Raw genomic sequence first — 16,174 nt, forward strand, 5'->3', positions numbered from 1 at the left:
GTGTGGGATTATACCAGTATTTCCAATAACTATGGTGTCTCTGCCTGCCTACGCTCTCATTACTCAGCGTGAGAACTGAAAAGACAGCATTTCTGTGTTGTATTCTGAGAAACACTTTCACACATCTTTTAAAAAATAATGAATTAAAATAATTTCTGCGGTTCCATATCCTAAAAATAGTTAACTTACTAGCTTCAAACTATTTCCCCCCTTCCCCAGCCAAATATTAAAACACTTTCCAAGCATATAACATGCACTGAGTAGCTCAGCCGATGCACCATACCAGGCTTGAGACCCCACCCACTCTTCATTTATTTATGAAACTATAAAAATGCTGAATGTATTTGCCTACCTTTCTTGTTAGTGGAACTTCTATTGGGACAGGAATAAGTTCTGCCAGGAGACACCCATAAAATGCCACCATAAACATAACTGGATCGCTATTAGGAAATACGAGAGCCACCTACAAAAATACATTCAAATAACAATAAATGTTTTTTGTCGTCATTTGTGGGGTAAGGGCTGCATTTTCATTTGAGAAAAAGAAAATCTTCACAGCAATGTTCACATTCATATTTAAACCAGGAACAGAAATACTAAACGTTGTGGTAACATGCTATTACAAGCCACAGTATTACAAGATTTTCTTTAGCTAAAGCTGTTCCCCACTGACTGTTTTATCTGTGGAGATCATTTCCAGCAGCAGCCTACCCGGTCTCCAGGTTTCAGCAGTGGTTCATTCTTAGTGGTTAGCTTGTTTAGCAGGGTATACGCTAACTTCAAGCTTCGACTCCACAGCTTGCCTGAAGAAAAAAAAGACAATACAGAAATTAAAAAAAACAACCCCAAAACCTAAAACTTTAACACTTAATCGGCAAATCTCAGTGCCTTATATATGCACTAGGCAAGTCAGTTTTATTAGAACAAGGTCAACAGGCACATGAGCAAGTAATTTGGGAAAAGTGAACATTATTGTTGTGAAAGCAATGCCACCCCACAAACCTACTGCGTTCTTCCAATGTTTCAGTGCACACGCACACACACACACATGTAATCTGGTTGATACAACCTAACTGCAATTCCAAAAGGCACTTAACAAGACTCCTTCCTAAGGGCTCTTAGAGAAAGCAATCTGCTTGGGATAAAAAGAAAAATCCTAAACTGGCCAAAAAAAATTAACTGAAATTTAAGGAACAATGGGTAGGAGTACATGCCAGAATATGTGGCTCTGTGAAATGCCACTTCAGTGCCCTGTAGTGATCTACAGAGCTTTCAGTAATTCAGAATATAAAAATTATTCCAAGCTACTAAATACAAAGACAACAATCTAACTACTTATTTGACACAATATATAAATAAATTCTTAATTTGTAGCCTGAAAAAAACCCCCAACCCTCCACATTTGCTAAATAAAAACCCCACCTGTCTATAACAAACGGAGCAACAGCAAAACTCTTCCACCGTAAATGGTAAATCAAAAGCAAGAACCCCAAAAAATGCACGCCATGGCAAACCACGTGCCTCTGGAGCTCAGCTTTCTAGTACAGCGTCTTTACCATGGACTGACATCCACACTCAGATCCCTTCAGACCACGTAGCAACTACCAGTTATTTTATGTTTGTCAGCCTCAGACTTCTTCAGTTCAACAGTTGGGTTTTTTCTGTGTAATTTCCAGTTACATAAAGAAAAGTTACACAGGACTCAAGTACCTCAAACCTCCAGTTCTTTATCGAACTGGCCATTCAGTGCAGCTAGCAGAAGTACAATTTAGAGCTTGGTTTCTTTTTAGTTTGTCTTTTCCTTTCCTTTCTTTAAATGCAGAATTAAACATGATATTCTAAACGGTTCTCAAAGCTCCACTGCAAAGCGATAAAACTAACGCAGCTGCTCAGCTACGTTTCCTAGTATACTTCATCTGTAAGAATGCAAACAAGAAATCTTAACATTATAACATACTATACAATGAAATGCTGCAGTTAGCTGTCCTGGGGGACACAATCATCTTCCAAAAAAAATGAAATTACTACATCACTTGTATTGATTCAGGCAAGTTTCACTTCCCACAGTAACATCCTTAATATGCTCCTGAAATACAAGCCTTCTCTATAAGGATATGCAAGAATATGCTAAAATTTAGTATCTACTCTGGGAATCTGAAAAGTGCATTATTACTCATCTGTTTCTTCCTCCTATTTTACACCAGGCTATTTTTAGTGTTCTTTTAAGAACACCCCCCACCCCCCACGATTGTTTGAAATTTACAAACAGTCACTTGTAAAGAATCAATACCATAGACATTTTCCCTTCATTAACTTTCAAATGTTTTTCATATGCAATGAATTAGTAATTTGCATTCAAATAGCAATCTCAAAGTATGTACCATGAGCACAGTCAGCCCCTCTTAAGCAAAGCAAAGTGTTCATTCTGCAATGAACATCTAATCCTTCCTTACACTTACCACCAACACTTACCGTAGGTGAGCGTGTAAATAGCTTTCCCAGTCGTATCCAGTGCCGTCAGGCAAGGGGCTTTTGGCTGGGTAGTTCCCCAGCGCTGCAGGGCAGCCAGCAGAGAAGGTGGCCAGTTGGTTACCACACCTAAGGGTTCACCTTTGAGTACATTCATCTGATTTCCTTCAGGCTTTGGTTGATTTGGGTCAGGCTGTTGCACTAAAACCAGAGTAAAATGGCAAATATCAAACTTTACAATGTGTGCAAGTTACACTTAACAGACTATTCTACAAACTGTTCTCACCTTCCTCTTCCTCACAGCTATCATTACTTCTCTGCGTTATGATGATGCTACACTAATCATCCGTTGGTTCACAAAAAATAATTACCATCCCTATAGAGTTCTGATTCCACATTATTGAAAGGAAAGGGCCACAGGCACCGAATTTGAATCTCTAGTTTACTTTTTTCTCTGCTTTGGAAAGATGGTATTTTCTCTTTGTTCTGCACATCTATTTAAATGAAAGCCTAACCCAAGTCAAGAAGTGTTATCAGAGAGAACGGCTTCAATGACAACTGGTTGTTTATTTTTGCTGCACCGAATTCTCAAAAGGTAACGAAGAATGACACTATGCTTCTATGAAAATGTATTTTTAAAAAAAGCTGGATGATATGCTCCTTGTACAGATTATCTACAATTAAAGCTGCACTGCTCACAGAATATTTCATTTGATTTCCGGACCATGTCTCAGCGGTGGAACATTGCAGAGTTTGTATGCCATTTGGTCTCTGAGAAGCCTGCTGTTAAAATCCTGCCCCAAGCTGCTCAAGAAGGTGAAGTATCTTCATCTCAGTTATTAAAACAAAGTGACATTTGGATTTAGCTAACACTCAATCTATGCCATAGCTAAACCCAACAGTTCGAAGCGATGCTCTCTGCTCTCCACAGTAACACACATGCACCTCAATGAAAAGACTAGAGCTGCAATCACTTTGTATCTTAAAGCATCAAAAAAATAGTACAGGGAATCTAGTAGCAGCTGCTCAAAAACGTCACATCAAGAACAAAATTTTCATTTACTCTTTAAGACTAAAAGAACAGAACGCAAATGATCCTCCAAACTCAGCTGATGCAGCTGGTTTTAAAGGCAGCTACATATTGCTAAGCAACTTCTCCAGTTCTAAGATATGGGTTTTTTCCACCAGAAGAGAGAGGACAAGAGAACAAGTACACTGGGTGGGAGGGTTGAACTGAACATAGCTTCACTTCAGTGGTCATAACATACGACCATTCTCTCTCTGATTTAACAATTCCACCATGATTTTCTATTGGGAAGAGGAAAAGAAAACAACACTTGCTAAGAAGCATCTGTACTTTCCTGAACCGCTTACACAGAGAGAAAAATGCGTTTGAAAGAAAATTAACCTTCTAGCAGTTCTTCAAAATCATCAACAAAAAACTCTTTCAAAGGTGGGCGCTTTGGTCTTTTCAAGGTATTTAGAAGCTGCTGGATTTTAGAGGACACTCTGCTATTCACTGGGACACCTGCCAAACAGAAAAGACTTATTACTTACCATATATTAACAAACAGACTAAAACACATGCTGCCACACTGCTGACAACATTACGCTAAGCTCAGTGCAGCTTTCATGCGGAAGAGTCATTCAAGTTGAGCAGCTTGTTTGGAAAAAGCCAGCTTTAATCAGAAACAGTTTCAACCATGGATTTTTTGTTTTAAAACAACACTGTTGCCTAGCTACCTGGACGATGCATATACCTTCTCACACTTTAGCTTTTCAAACTGCTGACTGCTTCATGAGATTCCAATACAAACCTGAAGAATGTTATTTTCTTCAAGGGTCTAGGTATTTGCTGCATCTTAACATTCACCCAGTTCTGAAAGTGTGAGGATGCTTGGAAAAAATAAGTCAATCTTTCAATATTTTACAGGTCTAGGAAAAAATAATCACAACACAAACCCATTCTGAATGCTGATTTTCAATTGTATATGCGATATATTTTAAATGAAATATAAATATGTATGTTTATTTATATTTATGGCAATCTATAGCTCTGAGGTGATACAAAATCAAAACGTGAGACTGAAGGGCTTACATTGCCTTTTACCATAGAAATATATCCAGAAATGGGGGCATGGCTCCCACCAGCAGAAGATGGGGAACACAGAACAGGTCCCTCCCCTGTGACAGACCCACAGACACACCACACTGCTGCAGAGCTTTGGAGGGGCAGGTACGCAGCACACAACGGGCATCACGCTCTGTTACGCACTCGCTTATTCAGAAAAAGGGACACAAGACAGAGGGGTAGGAGGTTTGTAATACAATCACCATCTGCAGTTTCCAAAATGCTGCTGTTGTAGCCTCTGGGAACTCCTCGTACTGATGCTACCTGTGGACGCTCATGATGTAAATGTTCTACCAGGCCAGTGGTTACATCTGGAGGTGCAGAGTGGTTATCTGTAGAAAAGGAAGACAGACATGGGAGCTCATCAGTCATCTTAAGAATCAGTATCTCCAAAGCTGCTTCTTAAAGCATTCTTGCTGTTTTCTCAGGTGTTTTTAACGAACACTGATTTCTCTAATCAAACTGTAATCAAAATCTTCTAGATACAGAGGGAACCCTGAAAGGAACCAGCATGTCTTTCCAGAGTAGAGAGGGGCTATTCCAACTTGCCAAGGGATCCAAATTCTGACAAAAAAAGACAGCGGTGGTTCACTTCATCACTTCAAGGTGAAACCAAGGAGATCCATTATGAACAAACAGCACAAGTCTAGCTGTTTCTTCTGTGGTGCAGAGCAATGCTTCGGGAATATCATCATTCCCAATTTGTCACCTAGATTATGGAAAGGTTTTGTAGTGGAATCACAGGTTAGGAAGTGGCAGTATCCAGGAGAAGTGTTCGAACAAGAAAAAACAAGAATTGCAGGCCCAAAATATTCAGAATCCTAATGAGTAAAAATAGGAGTGCAAGAGGAAAGAGTTTAAGAACATGCTGCTGCGCTGTGCTGGAGGAACTGCTTGGGGTCACACAGCTCTGCGGTGATAGCTCCTGCAGGGCCTCAGCATGCCACAAACCCTGCAGGAAAGAACTCAAAAACATACGGAGATCTGGGCAGTGCTGTGAAATGCATGTGCTACCTCACCCATTTTGCAGAAACAATTAGCACTAAGATAACAAGCGCTCATAGCTCTGACCACAGATTTCCAGAGCTGACATGTAAGCCACCAGTCACCAGTACAGCTCTAAGCAGTTTTAGAGGGATCACCAGAAGAAAAAAAGAAATCCATTCCCATACTTTCCGATGGTCATCGCTGCAATGCCAACTTTTGTATTGCAGAGACCTGCCTTGCTGAGTACAAAGCAAGGACCAAAACTCCTGTCATGTGGATAAGGTACCTGAAGGACAAAGTATCGCTTCATCTCTCTGATAAATGCCAGAACCAGTAACAAGAAGTGACAAATAAAATCAGCATAAAGCTGATCTGTATAACCATTTTATAGGGCATATAGACAGCCTGCGCACTCCGAGTAAATTGAAACACTCTTGCTCTGTTCTACATACTTTTTTAGGTGCTTTTTAGTTGTTTATTTTCCTTAGCTTTACCGAAGTCCCAAAACAAGCAGCACAAAAATCAACCACAGAAAAGAGGGCACAGTCAAATGTACCTGGCTGCCATACTGCAAATATTAGCCCCTAAGTCCATACTTCTCACCTGAGAAACCCTGCAGTGATTATCCGTGTCTAAAGCTTTCACTCCTTGGATACACCAGCAAGAACTACAATTAGGGACGTATGTGCAGTGGGGTTTCATCAGTGGAAGGCCCCAAAATGGCATTCCAATAGATGAAGTTGTCACCACTGAACATTAAGGCGACTCAAAATGTACGCTGAAAGTGACGTACACGTAGGTACAAATAAAACAATCAAGACAGGACAAGACAGACTGGCACACACTGTGAGACTTGGTGCACATCAGGGTCAGAAGCCGTGCATAAAGTACAGAAGTTGAAATGCTGCTGGATGCAGGTTTTACAGTGCATATTTCTGTTGGGAAAAAGCAATCTTCCACCCACATGCATGAGGCAAATACCCGAAATACAAAAGCTCTGCAATTAGATGCTCAGCAAATAACAGAAGAAAGAAGCTATTTGGGAACATTTTACAGAAGAGCTGTGTACTTGGGAACAGCTCAAAGAAATCACACAAAAAATGAGAATGCTCAGAAAAGGAACAAAAACCCCATTAACAATCATTCCCAACTGAAAACAAGCACAAAAATTTGCTATATATGGAGATGCTAATCTAGAGCATTCATGTATCTTACAAGCATCTCAGAGCCAAGGTTCACAAAAATCGATGTCCCTCACCACAGAGGGGAAACGGCAGGTGACCTTATGAACAACTTCTCTGCTGCCCACATCTATTTCACCTTGCATACAGCAGAGAACTGACTCCCTCCTAATTCTGCCTTGAGAAGGCAAAATTCTTTCTATGCATGCAGAAGGACCAAGTCCAGTTTTCAGGATTTATGCTCAAATAAAAACCACATTAGCTTCTTTAATTATTTAGGCATTTTATTAATGTATGCCCATGAGAAACCATTAAATTAGTCTGTATCATCTAGAGATACTGTGGCAAAGCAGAGAAAGAAGTGGTGAGTAGTTAAAAAAAAAAAAAAAAGTCTTAACAGACTTGTGACTTCAGGAAAAATGTTAATTGGATTTAGACTGAAGTACCTTTCCATTATTGATTAGAAGACAGACATAAATGCAAAAGAGAGCAGTGGCCCAAGAAAGAACAAACGGGATATGATACAGAAACCAAAAAGCTAGGCATTAGAGAGAAAGTAGGCTCTAAGGGGGAATCTCAGGGTAAAGAAAAGTCCCCTCCCTAGCAGGAAGTCAGGTTAGACCTAGAGATGGCTATGTATGACTGGTTCGTCTCCAGGAAACCACTGGACCAAAACAGACATTTAAAAGAAGTTTATTACATTGCATGGGAACAATAGGAGAAAAGAAAAAAACAACCAAACCACCAGAAGAGTGCACCAACCCAGCCAGAACACGAAATAGCATCCACAAGCCACTACTTCATTCTTGCATTTCCTCTTCCATAAACGCTTTGAAACAGTTTCTAAACACACTTCACTCTTACAGCTCCTGTAAAACCGCTTACAGAGCCATGGCACTTCAGAACACCTACGCTTATAACGCTGCTTCCCCTTAAAAAACCAAACTGTAAGTCGTTCAGTAACTAGTGGGTCAATACCATGATAATCCCTTTTTCCAGCTACTCTAACAAGAGCTAAGTTGGGAAATACTCCATAGCTGAGATGGTGACCTTGAAAAAAACCCAGACACACTGGCAGCCTTATTCATTTTAAAGAAAATATTACACTACAAAAAAGAAGCCCCCCAAACAACATCCAGATGTTCTCCTTGCTTTTATAGCTGATCAACGAACAGCTTAAAAACAATGCATATTCCTATCTGACTTTATTAATTACTGTAACCTTGCACTTGCAACACTGCAGTCTACTGCTTGGGTATTTAGTACAATTCATCATTAAAAATGCAAGCCGGAGAAGATGAGCCGCAAGGGAACGATCTGCTAAATTTAAATTCTCTGACATATCAAAATTGTGAATAGTTATTCAGTACATAGTCAAAATACCAAATATTTTAGTAAGGCACAGTATTTAAAATATATAAGATGCCTTTTATATTGCTGATGGCAGCATATTAACTGAGAAAATAAATTGTCTTCTATGCTCTAGGACAAATTAAAAGGGTCCTTTTTGAAAGTATACTAGTATTTATCGATAATCAGAAAGGTTTGCCACGTAAGAACTGCCTAAGTTTTCATATTCTTGTGAGCAAGGAAGACTACAGACAAACATGAAAAATGTCACAACTGAATCGTTACCAGACATGCACGAATGTTACCCAGCTAGAAATGAAAATTGATGGAACATGGCAAGCATTTCAGAAATGAGGAAGATTATTCTTATGCAGAAGGACATTTAATTTTTTGTCAAAGGCACTGGAAATTTTACCTTTCTGAATATTTTTAGTAGAACAGCTCTTAATGATCCCTGAGCTCCCTTCCTGATAGATAACGTAATTGCACACTTATTTCCCATTAATGAAATTTCAAACCACTCCGCTGCATGTAGTCCAACATTTAACTGCTTAAAAGCTGGACTTTCAACTGTAAATAAGGCCTTGATTTTGCATACAATTTTGATAATTAAATATCTGATGAATAGGTCTTAAGAAGCTAGTTGTGAAATTTGCTGTGTATTTCTATGGCCTGAGACAGATGTAACAGGATGCTGTGTTACATTTTGTGTATTTTTGAAGCTTTTACAGCTATATTAAGAATTTCATCAATCATGCTTGGAATTACGGAGAGCCTCCATGGAATCACAGAATGGTTTGGGTTGGAAGGGACTTTAAAGACCATCTAGTTCCAACCCCCTGCCTTGGGGCAGGGACACCTTCCACTAGATGAGGTTGCTCAAAGCTCCATCCCAGCTGGCCTTGAACCTTCCAAGTTTGTTAGTTTTAATGAGTTAAACATTTTTCCTATAAATCCACAGCGTGAAATCCAGAATGCCCTCAAAGCAAAACAGAGACATGTTCCATCTTACTTACATTCACTAAGTACACAAAAAATTTTGCAAATTTCTCATTATAAATAAGCTTGGAAATGGGAAGATGGAATTTCAGATTTCTTTGTACAGAACATCTTACTGCCTTTAAACGGAAACACTTCACTAGCAACAGAGGCACAAAATTTAACCAGAGGCAGCTCTTTCTCTGTTTATGGATGAAGTACTGATGAAGCGCAGAAAAATGAACAAAGCCAAACACTGCCCATAACTTTCTAAGACACAAACCAAACCCCAACATTTCAACATGCAGGAGCTTTCTAAGGCAGCAGCACCAAGCAGGCTTGGGGAAAAACACTGTGCCTTGTAAAAGCTTACGTACCGGAATTCCTCTCATGCTTAGCTTCCATAATAAAGAGATTGCCATGAAAAACAGAGCAGGGAGCAAAAGAATGTAGGAGCGACACAGATAACGCTTCCCAGACTCCCTGAAACCTAACGAGCCTCCCAGAGCACAAAGCAAGCTACTACCTCTTCCCATCTCAGCTCCACTTACAGAAAACTGCCTGTGCTGTGAGAACTGGGATGTCAGTCACAGCAAAATGAGTCAACCCCTGTTTCTGGCATCACCTAAGCCACACAGAAGATCTGGAGGATCCTCTTTTGGAGAGCCTCTAGCTTGTTCACACTCCTTTCCCCATGCTTTAGGAACCTGAAGAAGTAGAACTCCCTGTCACAAACTACAAGCACTGTTTGCATTTTAAAGCCCATAGCTACTATAGGGTTGATGTCCCAAACTCAGCATAAGGCAGGAGGAACTCAGAGGGCAAATCCACAAAGAACAGAGAAGCGACCCTCTCATGACCAGCTGCCTCGCGCCTAAGAGAACTGTGAACTGTTTGTATCATCTAAACAGAGAAGTCTAAAGGACACATGACTGGGCTTTCAGCAGAACGTGAGCCTAACAGCTAGACCAGCTAAACAAACAGCTATTTGCAAAAGGTATCTGTGTCTTAAATTATCACATGAACTAACGTCTCTAAGTATACAGAACCCTGTAGACTCAGTTTAAATCTAAAGCATCTCAGTGTGTTTTCTTCATCTGACCTAATCTGTCCTCGGTAAACAACTGGATAAAGCCTGTCCGTATAGCGCACGTAGGCACACGGTCACAGGTAAACAGTCAGGTAAGTAGAGCACTAAAGCTGCCAAAACCTGAAACATCCAGAAACAATATAGGTGATGCCTATTGCATATTACTAGAAGCACAAGAACTTCATGCTATAGCCCAGAGGTGAAATACAAACCATCATTGTTCATTTCATTTTTCTAAATTACTTTGGGGAAAAAAAAACGGTTAGAAATACAAAACTATTGTTTCTTGTCTAGGTCCTTTCCAGTTGCTTAACATTAGTGCAGACGTACTGTGTGCACATAAATCCACTACATTTCACAAAAACATTGTAAAAAGTACTTCCATGATGGAAGAGACTGCCATCCTCCCTCCCTACCAAATTTTGCAAAAGCAAAAGACTAGTGTTCTGCATTTTAGGAAACAATACAAAAAAAAAAAAAAAAAAAAAAAAAGTAACCTGAAGTTCTGCACTTTCGGCTTTACAGAGCTTGAAACAAATCACACATATACATTTTGGCTTACCAGTACTACATTTCCACTCTAGTTTCACAACAAAGGCCTATTCATGATCTAAATTTTACCTAAAGGACAAAAAAAAAAAAAAAAAAAAAAATCACATTCGAGCTTGAAATCTAGCTTTGTCAGTACCTCTGATTTCATAACTTTCTCAAAAGGTTCCAGATGTTTTTATGGTCTTTTCAGTGTTCCCCAACTGAGTCACCTTAGAAATCCACAACCTGATATTGTCTGTATTGTAAATACATGCGGATGGGAAAGCATGCACCAAAAATATGATCCCTTTGAAATTCTGCTTTTGACCCAGTAAGAACCTTTCTTGATAAATCAAGCATTTTACCAAGAAGAATGCACGTTCAGATCTCATGAACAACTGGTTCGGCTTAAATTAAATACATACATATCATACATACCTGGTCTGTGGATTGTACATTTTAAGGCTATTTACAGATATCTTCTGGTGAAGACTTTTGTGTTTAGCCTCGCTTTGGGATTTTTAATTTGATTTTATTCCAACCACACAGGCAGTTCTTTACTGACCTAGCTGGGTGTGTGCCATGAGATCTGCAAGCACAGTGGCAGCAGCGGTGGCAGTAGCAGTATTGGAAGCAGCAGCAGGTTTCCCTCCTGGATGAGATGAAGTGGAGGATGCAGAGGATGAGGTGGAGGAGCCCTGAATAACCCGGTTAAGCCAGGGCTCTACGTTGGAATGGCTCTGGAACGGAGTGGAGGTGATCCGCCCTTGCCGACGTAACGAGCCCTCATCTTCTGATGCTGACGATGTGTCTGTGATTAAAATAACGATGACAGGCATGTAATGTGGGAATGACCCAACAGACGGGAACATGAAGTTTTCCATGTTCTTCAGGTAGCGTTCTCATGTGCTACACATGAGATGCGTGTATTAAGCAAATGGTATATTCACATGCACATATTCTGCTCATTGCCATTTTTTAGATTAACGCAACAACTTCTACACATTATAGCTAGAACATACCTGAGGCAAAGTTTCAGCTACCTCCTGTATTTGGAATGACATTAAGACTCAAAAAAGGCTTTACCTAAGTTACCTAGTACATTCGCTAACCATGCTCAGTGAGTATAGCATACCTACTCTGCTGAAAGAATACTTTGTTCTGAACAAGTAAACTGGATCTCAATCTACCTGAACAAATTCCATTACATTTTTTGCTGGGTATTTTCTTTTTATTTGGGGTGGTGGTGGTGGTAATTCTTCAGTTTTTGGTTCCTTCGACAAATTTTTTGAGAACTAATTACTCACAAAAACATTGTGCTATCAAGTTCAATGAAAGAGTAATATCATTAATCTAAGGATAATTAGAAGAAATTTAAAAGCACAAATTTTAACCACAAACTGATACGAACAAGAACTACACAGAAATGCTTAGTAAAGCATCTTTTCATTCTAGATGTAGATTTGTTGCTGTTAGAAATCTGATAAAGGGCTCCTATTTTAACTACCATTCAGTTATTTACAGCATTCCAGAAGCCTCCCTTTGGCACTCAAACTTTCCACATTGTTATCCACTCAGTAACAAATAAAAAGGTCTTTCTAAATATCAAGAAAATACATCCTTGTTAGTTTTCAGTGAAAAATACAAACTCTTATTAGAGAAAAAAAAAAATCCTGCCCTCCTAAAGAGACTGCTGCATTTTAAGAACTTGATCTTTTATGTCCCTCCCCAGCTCTCCCCCCCCCCCCCCCCCCCCAGGTAATTAAACGAAAGCTCCTGAAACAATGCAATGCCCACACCACATACTGTTGAAGTTTGCATCAAGTCAGTTTGTGAAGAGTAGTTTTAAGTCACACACTATGGCCAGACCAATTAAGAAGTCAGCATGAGCTGAAAAACAGCTTCTGAAAAAGATAGGGTGTATGTTACTATCCTCTAGAGTCCCTTCCAGATATGGAAATACTGGGTGATAGTGGGGTGGGTTACATGAGAAATTCTGCAAACTTAATTTTGGCGCTTTTTTTTGTTTGTTTTTATTGTTTGTTTTTAGCATCCTCTGAACACATAACTGTTCAGCTATATAGAATTCCACGTAAATTTTGTTGAAGCCACATTAAAAATCTTTTCCTTATCTTTGGCAACAAATTTCAGCTACCAGGTGTCTAATTTTCTGCTTTTCAAGAGTATGTGCATTTCCAATAGCTTCAAAGCAATTGCTTTTAAACAGTCTAAAACCACAAAAATCAGACATCATTTCATAAGAAGCCCATTTAACTCTAGGGCATTTTTAAAGTTAAAATCGTGGATCTCTCATTACTTGACCATCCCTTGTCAAACATGACAATTTTGGATGAAAATACACAAACAATTGATCTTTGAGAAGATACAGCTGTGGTGCATCACCATTCCTGGGTCTGTGCCTTGTATGATATTTCTGGTCTGCTGCCATGGTTGTAGCTTTTGGCTGCTCCTCCTGGAGAGGAGCCAAACCTGCCCCTTGGTGCTTGCGACCTTCCCTTTCTTTCAGGCAGAAAGCAAAAATAAACAATTCCCAGGAATATTGGACAAGATAGGGCAACAGTCAGGTTTGGGGAAAAAAACCCACAACCAAACCACCACATTTGTGATCTATTATCAAGTATGAAATAAAAATACAAAACCACGAGGAAAATACACACTCTGAAGCTACCTCCTTACCCAGATGCAAGTTTAATGAAGCCTCTAAAATTTCTAAGCTTTCAGATGTCTTTCATAAGCAGAGAGGAGAAAAAACCTCACTTTAAACGTAAAACATTAACTGTGTATAGGAATGAAGGATCCATAGTAAAAACATTCTAATACCAAAGCCTAACTACAACAGAAAAGTCACAAGGTAACATCAGTAACCAGCTCTGCGGCAGTCGCAGGAGTTAATTAGTGGTTCTGGTGTGCGGTGAGCAGAATGCTATGTACTTGGCCTGCAGCTCTTCCTGGCTGGGAGCTGACCCAAGATAGCCACAGAAACCACCACCCTTTGGACCAAACCTGCATCTGGACTACAGCTCATGTTCTGATCACGTGAAATCCATATGGAAAGGACGAAAGACTCGACGTGACGAAAACAAAAGTACAATAAAATTTTTGGAAGGATGGCTGATGAAAGCAGTTCCATTACTGCAGGTCAGGAGTTGGGTTTGAATTTAACGTTGCGACCAGAAACTGATGCTTCCTTCCTGGTGACTGATGGCAACTGTTTGTAACAAAATTTCAGTTATCAAGAAAGCCTGGCTTTAGTTGCATTAACTTCTGCCAATACAAGGATTTTAAGACAGTGCTTTAATGGCTCAAGACAACAAAACTAGATGCTTCGCCACTACTCAGGTTCTTTGTAATTTTAGATCTTTCTTGCTGAACTGATTTTGCAAATAAAGGCAGGCCATAAAAAGACAATTATTTTTGTGGATTGATATAGCTGAAGCAAGCCTTCAGAAAATTTCTGAATGGCCTCCCATGATACATGGTCTTCTATGATCACCCATGATACAGAATTCATCCACTGGCCTTACAGTATCTTACAGAGGTAGAAAAGGTATCTCATAATAAGTCACCTTCTCTTAAGAAACAGCACAACAGATCTCAGAGACACTTAACTCTTCTTTCAGAATGTATTAGTTAGCATGCACCCGTATCCCCCTAAAGCCCAGCATGAGTTTGCTTGTCTTCTCTGCCAACCACTTGGGCAGGCATGTAGAAGATGACACTCTCCAGCAGCACAAACACACAGAGGTAGATCCCATGGCCTCATCCTGCTCCCCTCTCTGGCTGAGCAGGATGGAGACCATACACGCACACACAAGCACAACATGGACCCCTCCAGCAGCTGGGCTTGGACACTCAGGCTACAGGCAACGGTCCCCAGATCCCAGTCTCCCCAGTTGCTGCCAAATGGACATACAAGCCCAAGGCTGCAGTCCCACCCCATTTGTACAGACTGACTGAGCCACTCCACGCACACAGACTATAGAGTCCCTTACCCAGGAGAGGTGTTAGAAATGGAGTATAACAGGAGGAGAGGACAGAGCGCGGGGTCAGGTGCAGGGCACAGCCAGGCAAGCGTACCACTTATACATGGCCAGCCCTTTTTATCCCCTTACCCCACTGCTTTCCCCACACTTGTTCCTCCCCTAATCACCTAAATCTACCCCTTTCCCCATCTGTGGTTCCTCACCTAAACATTCCACAACAGGTCTCACGCAATCTCAAAATACTTTTGCCCTGCACCCCGTAACATGCCCCGTACCCCTGCGTGGCACCGCCCTCAGCCCAGAAGGTGCTCTGCTGCTGACTACTCATGATGGGTTTCCAGCCTGGGCAGGAGGGCTGAGACTCTCCAGGAACAGCCCCGGGAGGGGCCCGGACAGGGTGACCCTTCTCTGGAGCCCTTAACTCCGGTTCCTGGTGCTCCTCTGGGCTTGTGCCGATGGGTCTGGGCCAGGCTGGCGGCTCCTGGGACAGGCCTGGGAGCAGCTGGGCCGGGCAGGATTTGGGCTCCCCCACCTGCCACTCTCTTTGCTCCTGCAAGGGTGTGCCCACCAGCTGTAACCACACAACCTAACATTTTACCTGCAGCATCTCCATTTTTTTTAATAGCTTCTCAACCCCTCAGATACTTTGTTCCTTCAGCGCAGCATGCAGGGCCCTGACCTCAGGCTGAGTCGGCACAGCATTAACCACAGGGACACTGCTGCAAATCTGTCCCGAACATATTCCAAAGAGAATGGTATTTTGGTTCTCTCAGAAAAACACTGCAAGGAGATTCCTTCCAGTTTTAAATGCTAAGAGAGACCAGAAAACCTAGCTGTCCTCTGCTTTCAGCAGAGCTTCTGGCCACCAGCTCTTTTTTTGTACATCAAATCTTAGGCAGAACAGTGGCATGTTCTTATTTTGTCATGATATTACCTCATGCCAAGCACACAGCAATTTGTCACACTAGGGGAATGAGAGAAAAGGACAGAGTGATGCTACATGAAATGTACCTCCGACTGTTCTAGCAGTTTATTTTGGAGAGTGAGAAGGAATATTGCTTTGAACAGCTACAAACAGACACCTCAGGGCCTCTCTCCCAAAGCCTCAGTATACAGATAGTCGCTATACATTAACTTTTCTCCAGGATTTCACTTTATGGAATTCACGACAGCTTTCACATACAAAAACAACATGTATGCAAGAAAACTCAGAGTATAACCACCAACTGCAACAGCTGCCCTCATGGGCTTCTGAGTATATGAGTATTAGAAGAACAAGCTAATCAAAACGTATTTTAACATACCCTATAGAAAAAACATAAGGGTGAAGAAAGTCCATATGTAAGACTACAGAAGCAGGTCATTATTTATTAACTAATGAAATAACCAGAGAATCCACAAAAGCAATGTACAAAAGCATGACTAACAAAGAAAAGTGGCATTTCCTTCAAAT

General features: G+C 40.7%; 1 protein-coding gene across 3 annotated transcripts in view; it reads right to left on the minus strand.

Annotated features, from left to right (window-relative positions):
- Positions 1–16,174, minus strand: part of DIP2A (disco interacting protein 2 homolog A) — a 122,022-nt gene that overhangs the window by 41,983 nt on the left and 63,865 nt on the right. For all 3 annotated transcript variants that reach the window (XR_008733419.1, XM_055717572.1, XM_055717573.1), the window contains exons 5-10: positions 11,283–11,528; positions 4,804–4,932; positions 3,878–3,997; positions 2,473–2,670; positions 712–803; positions 353–463 (exon numbers count right to left, since the gene is read on the minus strand). Coding sequence is in view for 2 of the 3 variants with exons in the window: in XM_055717572.1 (XP_055573547.1) it covers positions 353–463; positions 712–803; positions 2,473–2,670; positions 3,878–3,997; positions 4,804–4,932; positions 11,283–11,528 (896 nt within the window). In the remaining variant the exon portion in view is untranslated. The remainder of the gene's footprint in view (positions 1–352; positions 464–711; positions 804–2,472; positions 2,671–3,877; positions 3,998–4,803; positions 4,933–11,282; positions 11,529–16,174) is intronic.

Source organism: Falco cherrug, chromosome 8 (genome assembly GCF_023634085.1).
Source record: "Falco cherrug isolate bFalChe1 chromosome 8, bFalChe1.pri, whole genome shotgun sequence".
In the NCBI taxonomy this organism is placed as follows: domain Eukaryota; kingdom Metazoa; phylum Chordata; class Aves; order Falconiformes; family Falconidae; genus Falco; species Falco cherrug.